Genomic DNA, 19,937 nt, shown 5'->3' on the forward strand with positions numbered 1-19,937 from the left:
AGTCCAGCTCAGTCTGAGCTGAATGTATTAAAGTGGGTATGAATGTTCACGATTCACTCAACAGATTTTCTGTTAAAGGGCCAGTGCCTCTACGATCCTGAAAATTTGTAACAGGAAACCGAAACCTAGGCAATGTACAAGCTGTACAGCGACTTTGCACGTCAGAAGAACGTTAAGATCTCTATGGTAACAGAGGCACAAAGAGATTTTAATAACCTTGATTGCACAGAAAAGCAGTGTTGCTCCCAACACTAAAATAACCCTTGACACATACGTCGCGGTCAGCCGGTGCTTATCAAACTTTTCGCCTCCACCCATCATCCAACAGTCAATCTGCACTAAACCCCATCGTCAGAGTCGGAACATTCCAGCAAACGTTGAGCCGGGGATGTGACGGTGGATCTCCAGCCAACACTGAAACACAATCACACTCAAGGGGGGCATTATGTGTTATTATCGATCGCCCTGGACCAATTTGTTGAAGATTGGACAACAGGCATCTTGGGAAACTGCCGTGCGGCGATGAAACGTTGTTTTTTACATGGCTGGCGTATAAGGCCCCTACTTGCATCTCTGTCATATTGATCGCCTGGATGGAGCCATTCATTAATGAGATGCACTGTAGGAACTGGGGTGCATAAACATTGTCAAGTGTTTGTATGGAAGCCGTGGAATGAGATTTAAAAATATATTGATCTCTCTCTCGTTCTCTCTCCCGCCTCATCTCTCTGTCTCTCTCTGTTTGATCCCACACCCCTGCCTCCGTCGGCCTCTGTCTCTCTCTGTCTCCCTCTGGCTCTCTCTCTCTTTCTGTTTCTTTCTCTCTCTCTCTCTCTCTCTCTCTCTCTCTGTCTCTGTCTCTGTCTCTCTCTCTGTCTCTCTCTCTGTCTCTTTCTCTCTCTCCCAGGATCACTGCTTCTACCATGGCCGTGTGAGGGGACACACAGACTCCTGGGTGGCCCTCAGCACCTGCTCAGGAGTGAGGTACGTGAGAACAGGTTCTAGCAATGACCAATAGGGATGTCTGTGTCACTGTCCTAGGAAGTGCAGTTATGTAGCTATTCATGAATCGTGACGCCCCACCGAAATAACTACACTGTTAGTTTTCAAACACTGTTTAACACTGCATGATAGGAATAGTGAACTGAGTCTTCTAATAACAAAGAATTGAACCTGAAATCATCATAGCTCTCTGGGCATTTACGATACACAGGGGATTTTGGGGAGCCACTAGGCAAGTTACTCATTAATTCAATTCCTCAAATCTTTTCTGAGACAGTTGGCAGTTTAAAAGTCTTTTCACAGCCTCAGAACCAAATTTAATGTAGAGTCTCGCATATCAAATGCTTTGAAATGGGTGCACTCTCATGGCAAGAATACCACGGCCACAGAGAGAGGTACACCCGAATAAAAAATATTCATGAATTTGATCCAGTTGAAGACCCAAAGTTTTAACATTTGAAATTAATTCCTAAAGCCTGCTCAGCGAATCTGCACCGATATGGGTGTTTAAGTTTCTCCCATGAGAACTATTAATTGAACTTCCTTATTTGTCCCTGATATCCTGTATTCCTCTCTCACTGTCCTCCACATCCACCAAAGCGGTTGATCATTGAGGCTCTTGTTTTGCATCTCATTGAGGAGATACTGAGAGATGGTCCTCAATGATAGCCATCGGGGGGAAGCAAGGCATGAGGACAGATCAAAGACTGTAATTCAACCAAATGAAAATGTTACTCGAGGTCGGCAGACTGTTACAACCGAGCTTAATCCCATCTAAATCAAATCCCTTTTGTTGACAGCAACCCGGAATAAGCTGGCTTGCACACATCCATAATAATGTCAGCTATTTCTCTAGGTCGTATGCTGTGGAGACTGTTGAGGTTAAGACCGCATTCATCGCAGGGTCACCCTGTAGAAAAAAGCTTGTTTTCTAGAGAGCAACAGCAGGACAATTCTGGGTCAAAGTGTTTTCTTTTGGTTCGGAATGTTCCGTCGCTGACTGGTACTCTGGTTGCTGCTGTGTATTTACTGTTCCTGAGTGTGCACCTCCCGAATCAGGTTTCACTCTGGTGCACATGCTAATAAGCAACAGTGTTATTTTATCACCACTGGATGAAATTCAGTCACAGCACAGTGCCAGAACCTTCCACCACAACTACAACTACAAACCTGTGTTTACAGCCACATTTCCAATAAAAGCATGGATGTTCGGTTCCTTCCCTGTGCTAATGCCGACATGGGCACGGCCATGTTGTTTCATAGCACACTTGTTCCTGGTCTGTAGCAAATACGTGTGTGGCGAATACTGAGGTAGAATCAAAATCAGCTCACACAAAGGGCTCTGAAGACGAGACACATTAGATGGGCCTTAATGGACCTCAGTCCACAGTGCCCATGTGTTGAACTCTTCAGAGCGCACTGACCAGGACTCGGCTTAATGGTTCAATAAAAAAGGTCACGGCTTTTCATTCAAGTCATTTTAAACATCAATAATAAGTGTAAAAAAAGAGTTCCATCGGGGCTGATTCTCCGAGTTTTCAAAGTACCCGTAATGAACGGAGTTGGTCGTGTTTAACAACTCTCAATATAACCGTTTGACCCTTGGGTTTATAGGGGAGTGGTCTTTAAAGGTAGCTCTGGACGACTCTCTGTTTTAACGTTTCCCTCCAACTGAGCCTGATGACTGAGTGCATTCCCACAATTACGGATGGGCTAAGTGAAGCTCCAACCACTCTCGTCCAATTATCCGACTACTGAGGTCAGAAAGAGAGCCAGGAGTCGTTAGCATCCTCCCTGCCCGAATGACTGTGTGTGTGTGTTTTTGTGTTTGTGTGTATAACACATAGCACACACTTAAATGCGTGAGGTGGATGTTAAAAAGGGCACCCAGACAGACACACACGTACACAGCACACACGCGCCGACAGCTTGGATAGCCTTCGTGACGGTGCCTGATGGAGAGCGAGTCCCTTTGTCACTAAATTGCCTTTTACAGCCTCATATCCTCTGGGCCTGGCTCTCCTCCTGCTCCACCATAGGAGGGGAGCGTTTAATAGAGGTGGTTAGAAGCGCCAAGGAAGCTACTCCCAGGCCCTGTGTGTCCCCTGTGTGTCCCCACGGGCCAGCGCCCCCTGCTGGCCCGTGACCAGTACAGGGTTGGGAGACTGGCCCTGACTTTTGACAAGGGGGGGGGGGGTTTCTCGGGTACGTCTCTGGATGTTAACGTCACTTACTTTTTAATAGAATGCGTGAAATGTTTGATGTCTGTTCCGCGCTCTGGTATTTCTTCAAGAATCCGTTGATCAGAGGCGGAACAAATGACCCCCACGAGGAGATTTCTCGTGGCCTCTTCTCCTTTTACACCCCGTACCTGTCGAATGGTCTCATCCTTGTCGTCTCTCCTCATCCAAATAAACAGGGGCCTGATATCCCTGAACTGGAACGACACGTACTACCTTGAGCCAATCGGAGGGCTGGATTCTCTCCACCACTCGCTCTCCAGTGCAGAGCAGCTCCCTGGCACGGGCGGGAGCTGCGGACACGGTCACCAGACGGGACGCCCTCGCGACCTCATCTCCAGCCTTCTCAAGCCTTTGCATCAAAGGGTGAGCTGTCAAACCCATCTGGAACACATCAACCCTCCTCAGTCACAACACACAGTCAAAGTCTTCCAACTGCATGAAAAGGATTTGTAGCCATGGCATTTATAACAACAACAAAATGGATGACGACGTTAGAAGATTGGGTTTATTAGAAAACAACACAGATGTTTTTCTTTTCTTCTGGAAGACAATGTGTGGGTGCAGAAGTTCATGTTTTCTTTGAGTCTGACAGATGGTAGGCTTCCTAGTGGCAGTGCTGACGCATCAGAGAGCTTCACAAACTGAGATGCAAGAAAGAATGTTTTGGGGTATTTGCATAGAGAGAAGGAAGACATCACACATTCCAATGGAATTATCCGCAAGCACATCACTCATACTAACGGCACGGTGGATACCTTGCCGGTTCTCAAACGGATTGATTAGAGTTATAAGATGTACCTTTTTATAACAATAATGAGGTGTCAGTGGCTCACAGATGCCTTATATGGCATTTAAGGAACACAATGACTGAACGACTGTCTCTTTGCTGTGAGACTGGCTGTTTTCTGGTATCATACTCTCAAAGAGACGGGTGTTCTTTGTGTGATTCATTTATACCTCCGTGGTGATGGACAGAGTAATAATTCCCTTTTTGCCGTAGATGATTACATAGCTATTGACTAAACCCCCCTCGCTCTCACACTCCAACACAAAACACACATACACGGCAAGCATTTTTTCCTCAAACACGTGCGTACAGCACATACACACACACACACACACACACACACACACACACACACACTCGACGAGTGTATTCTCTCCTGCAGAGGAAATGAACATCTTTTTGTCATATGGGTACAAACGCAATATTGGATTTCTCTTAGTGCCATTTTAGAGCACACAATCGTCTCTGTGCTGACTGAAAGCTAGATTAATGATGGGGCTTGCTTGGTCACCATGGCCCTTGTCTGTCTCTGTCCCTTGTGGTGCTGTGTTAGCGTGTCTCAGTAGAGGGGGAAGAAAGGTCTAAACAGACGACCAATTTGCTCCAGTGTTGCCATGAATGCTGAACATGTCCCCTTAGTGGGTCATTCTGGCCTTAGCTGTCTAGACATGGACGCCCAAGAGAGCCATTCTCTCTCTCTCTCTCTCTCTCTCTCTCTCTCTCTCTCTCTCCCCGTCTCTCTCTTCCTCTCCATTTCTCTCACTCACACCATCTCTCAGTCTCCAAACAGTTTGGCCCAACCTCCATTGACTCCTCCCAGTTGTTTGTCTTTCCCTACCCTCTCTCCTCCTCTACGTCTTAACGTGGCTCTACTACTTTCCTTCCCTATTCCCTGAGCTGCCTGCCATGAATCCTGGGATGTTATGCTGAAATACCAGCAATAGACACACACCGCCCTCAGACCACTCTGTGCTTCCCAAATAAACAGTTGAATCAAACTGTGAGTGTGTGTGTGTGTGTGTGAGAGAGAGAGAGAGAGAGAGAGAGAGAGAGAGAGAGAGTGTGTGTGTGTGTGTGTGTGTGTGTGTGGAGCAGCAGGGGGTCCTGCATCCCTGCTGCTCCACGATATTGGTCTTCAGTCTAGACCCGTTCTGGCTGCAATGCCTCAACACATAAATCAATGATTTTTAATAACCACAAAGCCTCTACCTAATAGCTGAAATCAAGTATTAGCAAAGCGGAAAATTAATGATGGAAAGATACGGATGAATGTTGAAGAGTTGCACAAAAACTCACAGGGTTTCAGACAAATATGGCTGTTTCTACTGGTACCAGATTTGCCAGAAGTTGCCTGATACCATGGTTTATAACCTTGTTGTTTATAACAACGTTGAAATGATTCGATGATCGGCTGGCCGGTGGTCACAGAGCGACAGGAACTGTGATGTTGTAAACGTCCAATCATGTGTCCAGTATCCCAAATAGAGCGGTAACCTATTGGCCTTGCTGTGTTCTCTCCCGCCCTTGTGTCTGACTTCTCCAGGTTAGGAGGAATGCCTGGGGGACCACCAAGTACATGGAGCTCTACATTGTTGCAGACAGCACACTGGTGAGCCAACAATCCCTGCTAACTGCTCTTGGTGTGCGTGTGCGTTGTTTAGCGTGCGCAGCTGGGGCGTCTCGCATTCATCCAATGACGTCAAGCAGCCATGGAAGCATCAGTCAAAATTGAATGCAAAACAATGCGAACAATTATCGCTTGCAGTCTAATTGGCTTCCTCCACACTTAAACTCAGGGCAGCGCGTGGGAGAGGAGAGCAGCCTGATAATAATGTAGCTGTGTAGGCAAGCATACGACGACTAGAGGGAAGGATTTGTCATTCTAATGAGAAGAAGTTTCTCGTTGGGTTTAATGGCAGAAGAGCTCATTACCTTCTCCTAAACAGACACTGGGCTTTGGCGAGAGAAGTTTTATCTTTATGAGGGGCTATTTCCTGCTCTAGCTAGCTACCATTGGCTGCGACGACGCCATGGTAACAGTGCATGGTGACCAACCGGACCACAGCATCCTATCCATGCATTGTTGTTGATTTTTGGGAGGATATTATGAAGGTTGATTAGGGTGTGGTTGGGGAAGGGGGGGCACACTTTAATTTGAATGTTGAAATGTTTTCGTTATATTTACTGACAACAACAGTGCCGCACGTTAGTATGTGCTACTCACACTTTTCTCTTTTTGATATAGTATAAACGACAGAATAAGGACTATCAAAAGACCAAACTGAGGATAATGGAAATTGCCAATTATGTGGATAAGGTAAGCCAGCTGTATTTTGCAAGTCTTGAATGCTGTTTCCGAAGGCATAAACAAACCTGTGCTTGACAGTGTCAGCATAATAGATTCTGTCAGAGCATGGGCGGTAGTCTGCCCCAACAAAATTACCAGTGTACCAGTAAGTCTCTGCTATTTAGAATGAGCTACTTTACACTTTCTATCTATTTTGTCTGTTCAAGTTATTTCGCTTTGGCCCGGCTATGAGAATGTCCTATGAAAGTGATTGAAAATGACACATATTTAACAATCCGCTTCAAACTATTTGTCTGGTCATACGCGGAGACCTGATTTGATAAAAGTATCGCTTCCAACTAGGAAGGACATGGCTAATACAGAAAGGTTGAGGCGGGCGTTGACATTGTCTTGTGTGACTGCGTTTCCTTAATGAGTAGGGACCATAGCTGATTCAAATGAGATCAAAGGAGCAATCCATTGTGCTATCCAGTTAGTGAGCTGTGCAGAAGGGACGGCCCACAGATGAGAATCGGGCGTGCCTCGCATATATGCGATCACATGGTTGTGAGATGAACTGCGTCTGAGTGTTTTTGCGGGTGTTTTGTTGTTGCGTGCGTTTCAGTTCTACAGGGCTCTGAACATCCGGGTGCCTTTGATTGGTCTGGAGGTGTGGACAGAACGGGACCAGTGTATCGTGAGCGAGGAGCCCAATGCCACCCTCTGGTCCTTCCTACAGTGGAGGCAGAAACTCAAGTCTCGCAAGAAGCATGACAATGCCCAGCTGCTGACGTGAGTGATGGGTCACGAACACGCGTGCGCACACACACACACACACACGCGGGCGCAGATGCATGCACATGTCAGTGCGTGCGCAGACGCGAAACACCCAAGCGCACGACTCTCGCACATAAAACGCCACCCGCACGCGCGGCGGCGTACACAAACGACACACGCGCACGTCTCTTAGCGTCCTCGGTAACAATTTCAGACTTCGTTAGGGAACAGATTGATAAAACGATTAGCTAAACGGCGGTTTTATTAACTTAAAGATCTCGGCGAGGTGTAATTGGAAGGACACGCCTCGGTGCGCCGGGGCGGCACACTCGCAGCTTGCCTGCCAACACATCCGTAAAGCCCAAATTGGGGGGGGAGGGGGGGCTCTGTTTGTTGTAATTAGTTTGGGGGTTCTGGAGGGCCCGTGTTGTTGAAGTGTTTTTTCGGAATGTGTTTGATTAGGTTTGGAAAGCTAAGTGACAACTGTTACCGAGAGACACGAGCAGCAGTCAGAGTAATGTCTGGATGCCCGGGCCTCGCCATCGCCTGTCTGTCTGTCTGTCTGCCTGTCTTACAAGACGCTTGTATCTGCAATCAATGTGAATCCACCACAAAGCTAGCCGCTGCACATCAATACGGTGGAGATTAAGGTTAAGTGATTTTCTTTTCGCGTGTGTGTTTACGTGCCTACTTGTGTGTGTGTGTGTTATAGGGGTGTGATTTTCAAAGGGACCACCATCGGGATGGCGCCATTGGAAGGCATGTGCAGCCTGGAAAACTCTGGAGGCATCAATGTGGTATGTCAGGACCGGAGATGATTGTGGTGCTGATTGTCTGCATTTGTTTTGGCGAGTGTATGTGTGTTGTTTGTCGAGCTGTTTTGAGGTGTTTGCGTGTGTCGTGTTGAACTTGGGCGTGTGTGTAGGATTGATTGTATCGGCCTGTGTGTGTTTTGTTGATTATCTGTGCATCTCGGTGTGTGTGTGTCAATGTGTCCCCTCATGTGGATCCTACCCATCTCTCAATGGGTGTTGTGGTGAGGTGGATGCGAAGGCCAAGCAGATCGATAGCCGCACCACGCTTGATTAGCTTCTAATAGGCTTCTATTAGATGAGCTCTCCTAGGTCCTAAGGCCGGGTTGAGAATCCTAATGTGGCCATCCTGCAACAGCAGCGGTGAATGGACACGCACACACACACACGCGCGCGCACACACACTCGCACACGGGGATAAAAACAACCTAGTAGATTGAACAGCGCTCGCCGCAGGTGGATAGCCACGAGCGGGCGAGAGACCCGGAGATCAAGAGAACGGCTGATGTCCTGTTAGGAATAACAGCATCAAGGCACGCTGGCCTCTGATGTACGAGTGTAGCGATAAGAACCTCATTAGACCAGAAAAAAAGCTATATCTGGAGATATGGCTCCTGATGTGGTTGCCAAGTTGGCCGTCGGTCTGAATTTCCGCTCCGAAAAACTTTTTTATTTTCGTGTGTGATGAAGAGATTGGAATCTTTTGATGCTTCCACAGGATCATTCGGATTTGCCAATTGGTGCAGCTGCTACGATGGCCCACGAGATAGGCCACAACTTTGGCATGAGCCACGATCACGAGGGCTGCTGTGTGGAGGCCTCAGCCGAGCAGGGCGGCTGTGTCATGGCCGCCGCAACAGGGTAAGGAAGACACAAAATGTCCGCCGAGGACACAAAATGGACGCAGTAGTCGGTCCAACTGTAATGAGCCTTATTATTTTTTTGGGGGGGGATTACAGGCATCCGTTTCCACGAGTGTTCAGCCGCTGCAGCAAGCGGGACCTTGACAGCTACTTCCAGAAGGGAGGGGGGATGTGCCTCTTCAACATGCCCAACATGAAGGACCTGGTGGGGGGCAAGCGCTGCGGCAACGGCTTTGTGGAAGACGGAGAGGAGTGCGACTGCGGTGAACCGGAGGTAAGAAGCGAGTCTGCGTCACTTCTCATCAGGTCACTGGCGGTGTATCGGTGTGTTTTTTTTTCCGTTGGTTTTGTTTGTGTAAAGATCTAGGAGCGCTAAGATATTCCGCAAGACGTCTCTTGTGAGGGACAATCGAGGTGTTCACGCCTGGTGGACATGCGGTTAGGTAAATTACATTTGGTTCAATTGCCAGCAACGCAGATTGAAAAACAAGAGAAGCTAATTGCAAGCTGACAAAATCACCGGCTATGCAGAGGTTGTTTTGACTTCCACTCAAACCACAACTGACAGGTACACAGCGAGGATAGAACCTCCATCTAACAAGCCACCTGTTTAAGTATTATGGCCGCTGACAAGGTTTCGTCGTTTTTTTCCTCACCAAGCTATACCAGTCCTGGAGGAGAATTGACAGCTTCATGCAAACAAGAGTATGAGAGTTCCATATACAGCTTTGTAACCTTTCCAGCTCACTGTGCCAATCAAACTCATTTGGAACGGTCCTGTAGCTGTCTCTTCGCCTGCAGGAGTCAAAAGTCACAGCCATATTGTTTACAGAGAAGGCACTCGATGATGAACTCCCCTCCAAACTCCATAGTAACGGAAAGCTCTCATCTTAAGTCGGTGTCGGGCCCCTTCCCATGGTTGCAGGTCCTGATCCTCTTTGTCTCCCCCGGCTTCCACGTCGGTTCAGAGTGTCTGGGCTCGAGCCCGACCGGGGCGCCATGGCAACGGGAGATGTCATTGTCATCTTCGTCTGACACGAGTACGATTGCATGCTTTTTTTTGTCCCCCCCCCCACCACCACCGCCACCTTCGCGAAACTTTTGACGTGTCGTTCGGCGCTGTCACGCCGACTCCCACCTGTGAACTAGCACCCTCCGTTGAGAAGAGAAGTAGAGAGAGTTGAGGAGCGATGATCTGAGCAGAGAGTGTGTCTGTGTGTGTGTCTGTGTGTCTGTGAGCGAGAGGCATCAGTGAATGTGTCTGTGTGTTTGTCTGTGTGTCTGTGAGCGAGAGGCATCAGTGGATGCGAGAGGAACAGGTGCTCGTATGTGTGGGCACAGGGTCGTGCTGCATAGACAATGTGTGCAGTAAGATTACTAAGAGGGTGCTTGTGTGTTCCGTGTGTGTGTGTGTGTGTGTGTGTGTGTGTGTGTGTGTGTGTGTGTGTGCGTACGCACAGGAGTGTACCAACAACTGCTGCAATGCCAACAACTGCACCCTGAAAGAGGAGGCAGAATGTGCCCACGGTGTCTGCTGCAAGGACTGTAAAGTAAGACACACACATTTGTGTCAGCCAAAGCTGACTCCATTTAGTGTTTCAATGCAATCTGTGGACCCGTAAACAAGGCGACGTTAAAGTACGCTTGTCACATTGCTATAACTCATTTGGCAATTACATAAGCATTTTGGCACCTATGCTGCATTTCACTTCATTTACTGAAATGCTACACGAATAGAGTGCCCCAGTAACCATGTAAACACACTCAAGCATTTCTTCACTTTCTCACCCCTCCTTCCGTGAATGGTTGTGTCCACCTCCCGTCCAGTTGAAGCAGGCAGGTACCATGTGTCGTGGGCCCGCGGGGGCGTGCGACCTGCCAGAGTACTGCACGGGTGGCTCTCCCTACTGCCCCGCTAACGTTTATCTGCTGGACGGCTCGTCCTGTCAGTATGGGCTGGCCTACTGCTACAACGGCATGTGCCTCACTCACGAGCAGCAATGCCTACAGCTATGGGGCTATGGTGAGCATTTGAATACCGGTCAAGTCATAGAGTTTTGTTCGTGTATCCCTTATATGTAGACCCTCTCCCGTACACACTCTAACCCTTGACCCTGCTCCCTGCATACAGTGTGCTCCTTGATAACCCTAGTCACATGCTTTAATCAAGTACCTGACTTAGTATCAGACGCACATCTCTACCTTCTGACATTAGTAGCATGAGAAACTCTGGCATTTGATTCATATCTCCTCCACAGAACACTATTAGCATAATTAATGATAAGGATCTTAAGACCTTTGCCCCTGCATTTACATGATACTGTAGGTAGCATTGAGTATCCTGCCTCAGCTCATTTACATGGATAATGCATGACAGGATAACAATGACACCTTCAAACTGGATTACTGGACTAAGTTCATGGCTGCCTCCAAGCCAATCAAGACTGTCTTTGGAAAAGTAACCGAACGGTCCCCTGTGCCAGACCATCCATCTGGTTGTAGTTGACTAAAATAAACAGTGCTTATTAGTTCCTGTTTCAAAACCAGTGGATGTTGGCATATTAGGGGGGTTTACTGTCCCCTACTGAAATGTAGAAGGTGGACCTTCAGAGGAACTTACTTTATTATTGACCGGATCCTTTACAAAATATCCTTTCACTGCCAATTATAGTTTTGCTTAAAACTGAAATCTGGCAGTTTTTGCTCTAAATTTAACTCTGAACTGGAATTACCCACAGCATGAATGTTTAATGAGAATTGATTACCACGGTAACGCCAGATGATTTACATAACGGATGGTTTCTTCAGGTGCCAGTCCTGCCCACGATGCCTGCTTCCAGGATGTCAACGCAGCAGGGAATGCCTTTGGAAACTGTGGCAAGGACTCTCAAGGCAACTATATGAAGTGTGAGAAAAGGTGCGACCCTAACCACAGGCGCAAACAAGTCAGCTGAAATGTTCTAGAACTGCCTCATTTTATATTCTCCATATTGCCAGTCTTGTTACACTTGAACTCAGACGAAATACTGTTGACTTAGTCTCTCCAGAGCAGCTTCCCTCACAAACATACTCTCAACATTTCATCCTCGTTAAGTAGCCGAACAAACCCGCATGGTATCTCTGTCTCACACACACAGACACACACACACACACACACACAGACTTTGACTCAGACTTTAATTCCTCTTTTAGAGATGTTTTTCATGGCGGGGCGCCATGGCCAATCAATAATGGCAAATTAGCATGTTAGCTATGCTAATGAGGCAGTGAGCTGAAGGAGGTGGACGTCTGTCCTGTATGTGCGTGATATGCCGTCAGCCAGCTCCATTATAAAGGACTCTAGGGGCGGACTTGCCGGATCAGAAGATGTAGAGGATAGACCAGCTGCCATATATACAAGCCTTGCTCACGTATCCAAGAGCTTGTTTCAATAATCTACTGTATTCAACTCGGATTTTCAATTCATTCCATTTCCTAATCCCTTCTTTTGGTGGCTTCGTGTTGTTCCCTTGTTCAGCATGCTTAAGATGGAGTGTACCCACGGGCGTCCTCGCTAACGTTTTTGACGTGTGTGTGTGCGCGCGCGCTTTTGGTGCCCACAGCGATGCCAAGTGCGGCAAGATCCAGTGCCAAAGTGCCGCCAAGAAGCCCAAGGGCACCAACGCCGTGTCCATCGACACCACCATCCGGACGGACGGCATGGAGGTGAAGTGCCGGGGCACCTACGTCTACACCACCCAGGACGGCCAGGGGGACCTCCCCGACCCGGGCCTGGTCATGACCGGCACCAAGTGTGACGAGGGCAAGGCAAGAAGCGAGGCACCCCAACACGTGTTCCTTCCCACCGCACGTGCTTGGTTGTGCACACACGGTGCATGCATAGGACGGAACGCACACAACTTTTGTTGTGTTTTTCGTTTCACCTGTACGTAAATCTGTGTGTGTGTGTGTTGCCGTACCTGTAGGTGTGCCGAGACCGCCGTTGCCAAAATGCCTCGTTCACTCACCTGGAGACCTGCATTGCTCGCTGTCACAGGCATGGGGTAAGCACACACACACACACTCCGACAGTCAGACGCAACTCACTTACTTCTTTCCTGCTCGGGTTGGATTGTCAGTTTCTGTCCTTGGGCAGAAGGTAGAGCATTCAGCATTGTCACCCCATCTCTTGTCAAATAAAGAGAATAGATGACTCGAGCACAGCTCCTGGAGTGACTGTTTATTGATTGCCGCGGTAAAACAGAGGCAGAAGCAAACCGAGAGGATCATATCTGTGTTTATGAGGGCCATAAACAAGCTCGGCTGTTTGTGTGTGCTTAACCGACTGTTTTGATAACACATATTCTGATAGAGAGGGTGATAAAGAGACTGGAGTTCAGTGAATTGTAGATGGACTTCCAGCCTCTATCCCCCTCAGCTACATGACAGAGGAGGATGGCAATGGTCGTCGTCATTACAGATGAATACATAAATATCCACCGTCTTGTGTTGGCAGTTAGGTACTGGGTTTAAGGCCACGTTGGGCAGTGATTTATTCATTCAGCCAGATCGGCACCAACCCTAACCCACTCTCCTCTAACAACCTGTCGACCTGTTATGTTTGAAATGACTTACGAGGTTAAGAGCATGGAATACGGATGCAAATCTTTGTTTTCTCCGTATTTCTCCCTGCTTTCATTCCTTCTTCCGTTTCGTCATAAAAAAAACGAAACTATTTACCCTTGTTAAGGAGAGAGAGAAGGGGGGGGGGGGTTTGGGGTTGTTCCATTAGCTTGGCACTATCATTCGATTAGGACTGCAAATCTCCTTTGCCAACCCCTTCTTAGCCCACAGACAAACCACATACACACATACACCCCTCCTTTTAATCCCCTCTCCCTCCACCCCGTTTAAAATTCTCTGTTTGTCTTCCTTTGTTTGCTCTCTCGCTCCGAAAGGCCAGCAAATGGAAATGGCTCTGAGGAAGGATTATTTAAAGCAAAGTTGTGCCTCCCTACCCTCCCTTTTCTCTCCCTCTCTCTCTCTCTCTCTCTCTCTCTCTCTCTTTTTCCGACTTTTCATTTGCATTATCATTGGATTCGTATTGATCCCGTGGCTTGGGGGAGCGGCTGTTGGATGTAAACAAATTTCAAAAAACAGGCGGTTGGTACCATGTCACCCCTGAGCTGCAGTGTCGTGCAGCTGTTGTTTCTGCTGGCGTTGTGTGCAGCTCAGTTTTCAGACAAAACAAAAAAAGCATGAAAGATATTCAAAAAGCACGTTGTCAGGCAAAAGTTGCCAGATTGAAAAGAGAAAGAGGTTCAAATGAAGGCAAATAAACAACATGATGCCACTATCAGGGGTTCATGGATACTCTGCTTCTTTAATGACATGTTCATAAGGCGTAAATAGCCATTATGTTCACTAATGTGATCCGTAGATCTCAGTGTCATTGAGGCATGGACACATTTCTCTTCTTATAATCGAAGGGGAAAACAACAAATGCGAAGCATGGCGTCTGGAGATGCTAATCAGGTGGAAAATGTTAATCACTTGCAGAAGGATTTGATGGCGAATCAAAGCAGTTTCAACACTTAGATCTTTGATTTGCCAAATTTGGCAACACTATCATGCAATTTGGGGTTAAAGAAAGACAGTTTGTGAGAAATTTCTCACTCCGGGATGTCAGTGTTGGTCCATAGAGTAAAGAAATCCAGAATTTTCCACACCTTGGTTCCGTTTGTAAACAAGCACTTAACAATTTTAATTTGTTTGGCATTTAGCCAGACATCTCAGTTTAACTTGGGAGGAAATCAGGTACTGACACAACATGTGTGTGTGTGTGTTCTCTTCCACAGGTGTGTAACAGCAATGGAAACTGTCACTGTAGTCGTGGGTGGGCCCCACCTTTCTGTGAAAAGCCAGGGTTGGGAGGCAGTGTGGACAGTGGGCCTGTCCAGTACGACAGTGAGTCGACCTTAACACACACACGCAAACACATGTGCACACACAGGCATACAGGTGCACATGCAGGTGCTCACTCTCTCACTTACTGTCCCACTCACTCACTCACTCTCTCTCACTCTCTCACTCACTCACTCACTCACTCATCCACCTTCAAGTCTGTCTTTCTGAATAGCTTCTGTGTAATAGATAACAAAACTAGCATAATGCTAGTTATCCTTTATCTAAGTACTCCGTGAATGAAATGCCCGTCTTGACTAATTTTCTCTCTTTCTCTCTTGAATGAAATGAAAAGTATATGAACGTAACACCTTCCCGTCCCCCTCCTCTCCTCTCTCCCGTCCCCAGGCCAAGTGGGCTTGGTGGTGGGTCTGCTGTTTGCCTTCCTGGTCCTGCTTCCTGGAGTTCTATTGGTTTTCTACTGCTACAAGATTAAGTCCTCCTGGTACCACAAGTGGCTCTCCCAGAGGGAGAAGAACAAGGCTAACAGGTAGCTATGCTAACCTTTGGACCTGATACAGTTGTACAGCTCCCAACACAAATGGATCCTTCTTTTTTTTCATCTTTGCCTGAGGGAATCCTTAATGTGAGAAGTAAGTAACGAAGAAAGAAAGAAAGAAAGAAAGGCAGCAAATGGGTAAATTGGAAGGGAGAGAAGGAGGGAGGGAGGTCAAATCTGCCCGTGGCACACCTTTATTGGTGTAAACAGCAAGCCCTTGTAAAAGCCTGGTGCTCTATCTTAACATCAGTGATGTGTACAGTACACAGACAGGCAATGTTGTCATAACCCAAAATAAGTTAGAGCTTCGGAAATAGCTTTGTCTGCAAAGCATGCTTTACTGTGAATACACCGAGCCAAACAGGCTGTTTTACTGGGTGTAGACTCGGCTAAACACTGGGTCTCATCTAAAATGGCGGTTAGCTAGTTAATTCCCTAGTGCCCTTGGCAGCCACTTGACCTTCTAAATGAAAACAGAAGGGGGGGGGGTGCGAAAATAGATGCTGGACCAAGGAAAGACAGGACTGAAGAAAATCTAGGGGAATATTTAAATACAAAGGGAAAGACGGACTAGTTAATAGTTTGGATGATTAAAGGGCTTTGAGCTGGACCAGCTGCACCGGATTTCTTTTTTTCATTTTCTTTTCTGGGCTGACAATTTGAGTTCAGTTGCAGTTCAGTGCTGTAATGGTGTGTGTGGGGCATTTAGCATTTCCTTGATATTGAGTGTGTGTGCGTACTCACGTGTTGTGAGACTGTAGCTCTTCAAATGTACACGCAGAGTTAAACCTTCCAGAAACTATCGCCATCTCCTTCTCTCAAAGAAGGAAGTGTCTAGAAGTTTAAGCAGGCTGCATTGTGCTATCGGCAGCGGACGCGGTCTCAAACTGACGTCTGACTTCATCACGATGAAAAATATGTCTGAAATACCAAGACGGCCTTCAAATATTGAGCCGACGCGAGCTATGTCTAGTCGATGTCTCATTGTTTGACCAGACCGAATACTCTTTCATGCATTCCTATTCACCCCTCTCTCAGGCTGGAGAGCTCTGCTGAGAAGGGCAAGAACGGACATCTCAACCCTGCCTTCCATCTCAAGGTTGTCGGGCCAGCAAACAAACCTCACAGTCACAAGGGGGTGAGTGTGTGTGAGTGTGTGTGTGTGTGTTTGTGGTGACTTGTACGACTGACCTTGCCTTCCAGCCGTCTCAAACTCAGGCGGACGAAAGCCCACTAACAGCGCATCGTGACCTTAAGTTATTCTTCTCCTGCGTATTCTTAACCATCTGTAATAGCTTTCTGTCACCTCTCCTCTCTCTTGATCCTCCCTCCTCTCCTCTCAACGCCTCACGTCTCCTCAGTACGAACTGACTATCGACTCTTTCGTTTCATCCGTCCGTGTCCTCCTTCCTCAGCTCCCTCACACCAGTAAAGAGGTCCTCCCTCTCCGCCCTGGCCCCATCCCCAATGGCGCCCAGCCGGTCAACATCGTGCGTCCCCTGAGGCCCTCCCCTTCGCCACGCGGCACGCCGCGGGACTTCAAGGTGCCCCGCCCGCCGTTGCCCATCAGCAGGCCGCCCTCGGCCCCGCCCAAATCCCCCGGCATGCCTCAGAAACTGACTCCGCCCAAGAAGCCGCTCCCCCTCAACCCGACACGCTCACCACTGGTGAGTTCCGGACTTGTCAGCCTTGGCATCATTCACAAGCTTTTCAAACCATGTACATCTCCATGTTATTAAGGTATATTTAAATACGGGGAACGGGGACGGATGAACAAGCAGTATCCTGTATATCATGTTTATTTGTTTGGTTTGTTTTCTTGGGGTGCAATGTTGCACACTGGGTTTGTGGGTGAAAATTAGTTTCTCCCTGGGAGCTACGCAGAGTGGCAGAGGTGTAACAACACAGCCAAACCCAGCACTGCCAGCCCTGGGATTAGTATCGTCTTGAGTGGTATTGTAAGAGAGGGTGAAGAGGTTCCACTGCCAGTGTGCTTGCGTTCCTGTGTTCTTGGTCTGCACGGAGACCAGGGGATTTGGATGGGGGGGGGGGATTGTTTTTCATTTCCTTTTTGTAATTTGAACACATTCTCTTTCCCTGTTTCTCTCTACTTATCATTTCTCTGCATGTCTATTTCTCTCTCTCTTCCAGCTGGTGTCAGAGCTCCAGCCCAGACACTCTCCCTCACCGCCTCAGAGGCCCCTCCCCCTCAGCCCCCCCCGAGGAGTTCTGCCCATGAGCCCAGCACGAGGGGCGGGGCCCGCCAAACCCTCCAATGGGCTGCTAGTGATGATGCCTCCCACAGTCGGACCCAAGCCAGTGGGCAAGGTCACGGCTATTCCCCCTCTCAAAGCACTCAGGTGGGTCTTGACACATACACTCACACACACACACACACACACACACACACACTGGAGGCTACATGAGTGGTTATCAGATCGATATGCATAACTGTTTCTAACAGAGGTCAGGGTTTTATGAAATCAACAATTTTTTCCGGTCAAATAAAATCCCCAAATTTCCAAACGTTGCTGTTTTGGTTTTCAATTGACCTCCCAAGTCCAACATTGTCCTGCCTGATACCATCTTGAAAAAGCAATACGAAAACTCAAGCTCATAAAGTAGCTATTGTTAAAGTTGTTTTTCCAACCCAATCCCCCTCACTTCCAATGTTCTTTACGAGTCTTTCATAATAAAAGTAGAGGGGGTTGTAAGTACTGAAAAATATAGCCTCCTCTGATTCCAATATCTCCATCTCACCGCCTCACTCTGTTTTCAACTCGGCTTGCAAAGCTGTCACAGCCAGGAGAGTGGTTGGTTGGATGAATTGGGGTGTGTGTGTTCGTGTGTGTGTCAATGTCTGTGTGTGTGTGTGTGTGTAGCTTCGTCTCTCAGAGCTTAGGGTTGTGCGAGATAAGCAGCATGTCTCGCAGGCAGGTAGGAAGGGTTTAGAAGCCGGCATGGGCATTGTCAAGCACAGATCTCTCTGTCTCTGAGCTCAGCCCTAGACAATCAATTTTTGCTTCATGCCGTCCCAGATGTTCTGCTCACAGAACCGGCCACGCGCCGGTGATGAGGTGGCAGGAGGCCTGCCTCTCTTGGACATAAAAGGAAACGGCGCCTCGCTCCGTTTGATTTTGCCGTCTGGACTTTTGTGACGGAGGTAGTTGCGATGCACCCTGGGTTTGGTTGTTGACGTGGGTTTGAGAAGTGAGAGAAGATTTGGATCAGTTTCTTACTGTATCCCTCCCTCTCTCTCTCTCTCTCTCTCTCTCTCTCTCTCTCTCTCTCTCTCTCTCTCTCTATCTACAGTATATATCAATCTATCTATCTCTCTCTCTGTCCCATTCATCTATCCTCCCAGGGGGACACAATGGTAAATGTAGACCATTATCGATCTGTTATGCACTCCTTCTTATTACCTGTGAATAGTTTGGTTCAGTGAGGATGGACTGGATGGAATTAAGAGTCAGACTGCGCGTCATAAACAGCAACGTCTCGCTCCCCCTCTCCCTCTCTCCCTCTCTCTCTCGTCTTCACACACGTTTTCCCTCCCTGTCTGTCTGTTCACAGACCAGTCCCTGGAGTGAAACCAAACACAGCCTCGTTACCTTTCCGAAAATGACCCCGGGGAGTCTCAGCCAATGAAGAGGCACCAGCAGTGTCCCGTTAGCCTATCAGGCGGCAGCAGCGCATCAGTCAGCCTATTTGCACTAAAGAGAGACCCTGATGGAGAGGCTGGTATGAGGGGAGGTGGAGGGGAGCAGAAGGAGAGGTGGTGTTGGGCGTATGGGGGTGGTTGGGGTAATGCATACCTCTGTCCTACAACCAACCAGGGGTCAGCCCTGTCCGTCTTGAAACAAACAACCTCGACCTCCGTCCAGAGTACGACAAGGTTTTGCACGACATGGATTTGCAGACTGAATCAAATGTTACAGCATAGCTGGGGGGCGGGGCGGGGTGGGGTGGTCACTTTGCCAAAATCTTGATTTGAGTTTTTATTGTTTGTCAATCTTGTTTACGCACGCTGTGTATAGAACGCTTGCATTTATTTTATTTTATTATTATTGTTGTTTTTTTTATTTTATTTGAAAAGTTTATGTCATGTGCCAAAGAGGTCTCATCAACCCAGGGGTGTGTTCAGAATGAGAATAAATGTTTCAAAGATTTTTTTTAATTATGTATGACAGTATGAATGCGATACGTTGAATTACTTAAAACGTTTTACGTTTTAAATATGGTATGTTTACTTTTGCACAAAGTGATAGATTAAGAAGTTTTAATCTCTAAAAAAAAAAGGCACTGTCGCAAGTAGTAATTTGAAATCCGTGTTACAAACATTTTCTTCAAAGCTGTTTACAATGTAGAGCGCTTAGTCAACGCTGAATCCTGAATGCACCCCTGGCTCTTCATGTTCATTTGATTTGAATGTTTCTTGCTGTGTGTACGACTTTTAAATTGTTACATAAAAAACACATTTTACTAAACTGCCCTGTGGTTCTTATACATTTCCATCTTACTAAAACATTCAGAGAGCTAACAGCCAACATCTTTCATTTGATAGCCTACATATGGTATTTATCAAGACATTTTAGCAGCTGTGGGATAAGATAGAGGGTTGAACACTCCAAAGTCATCTGATACTGTATCATCTTAAATTCAAGCACACAACACTACATTCAATCTTCAACGACATCTATCTCCAAGGCTACCGTCTTTTTAAT

At 47.4% G+C, this 19,937-nt stretch overlaps 1 protein-coding gene across 2 annotated transcripts in view; it reads left to right on the top strand.

Annotated features, from left to right (window-relative positions):
- Positions 1-19,700, top strand: part of adam19a (ADAM metallopeptidase domain 19a) — a 76,327-nt gene extending 56,627 nt beyond the window's left edge. For both annotated transcript variants that reach the window (XM_084691682.1, XM_084691683.1), the window contains 19 exons: positions 908-984; positions 3,422-3,608; positions 5,576-5,641; positions 6,278-6,349; positions 6,945-7,111; positions 7,809-7,893; positions 8,627-8,769; positions 8,868-9,045; positions 10,232-10,321; positions 10,599-10,794; positions 11,580-11,688; positions 12,374-12,578; positions 12,737-12,814; positions 14,609-14,717; positions 15,063-15,204; positions 16,252-16,351; positions 16,629-16,880; positions 17,365-17,573; positions 18,787-19,700. In XM_084691682.1, the coding sequence (XP_084547808.1) occupies positions 908-984; positions 3,422-3,608; positions 5,576-5,641; positions 6,278-6,349; positions 6,945-7,111; positions 7,809-7,893; positions 8,627-8,769; positions 8,868-9,045; positions 10,232-10,321; positions 10,599-10,794; positions 11,580-11,688; positions 12,374-12,578; positions 12,737-12,814; positions 14,609-14,717; positions 15,063-15,204; positions 16,252-16,351; positions 16,629-16,880; positions 17,365-17,573; positions 18,787-18,838 (2,517 nt within the window). In that variant the 3' untranslated portion in view covers positions 18,839-19,700. The remainder of the gene's footprint in view (positions 1-907; positions 985-3,421; positions 3,609-5,575; positions 5,642-6,277; positions 6,350-6,944; positions 7,112-7,808; positions 7,894-8,626; positions 8,770-8,867; positions 9,046-10,231; positions 10,322-10,598; positions 10,795-11,579; positions 11,689-12,373; positions 12,579-12,736; positions 12,815-14,608; positions 14,718-15,062; positions 15,205-16,251; positions 16,352-16,628; positions 16,881-17,364; positions 17,574-18,786) is intronic.
- The last annotated feature ends 237 nt before the right edge of the window (positions 19,701-19,937 follow it).

This window comes from Hypomesus nipponensis, chromosome 25, assembly GCF_054491055.1.
Source record: "Hypomesus nipponensis isolate SF chromosome 25, ASM5449105v1, whole genome shotgun sequence".
Taxonomy (NCBI): Eukaryota; Metazoa; Chordata; class Actinopteri; order Osmeriformes; family Osmeridae; genus Hypomesus; species Hypomesus nipponensis.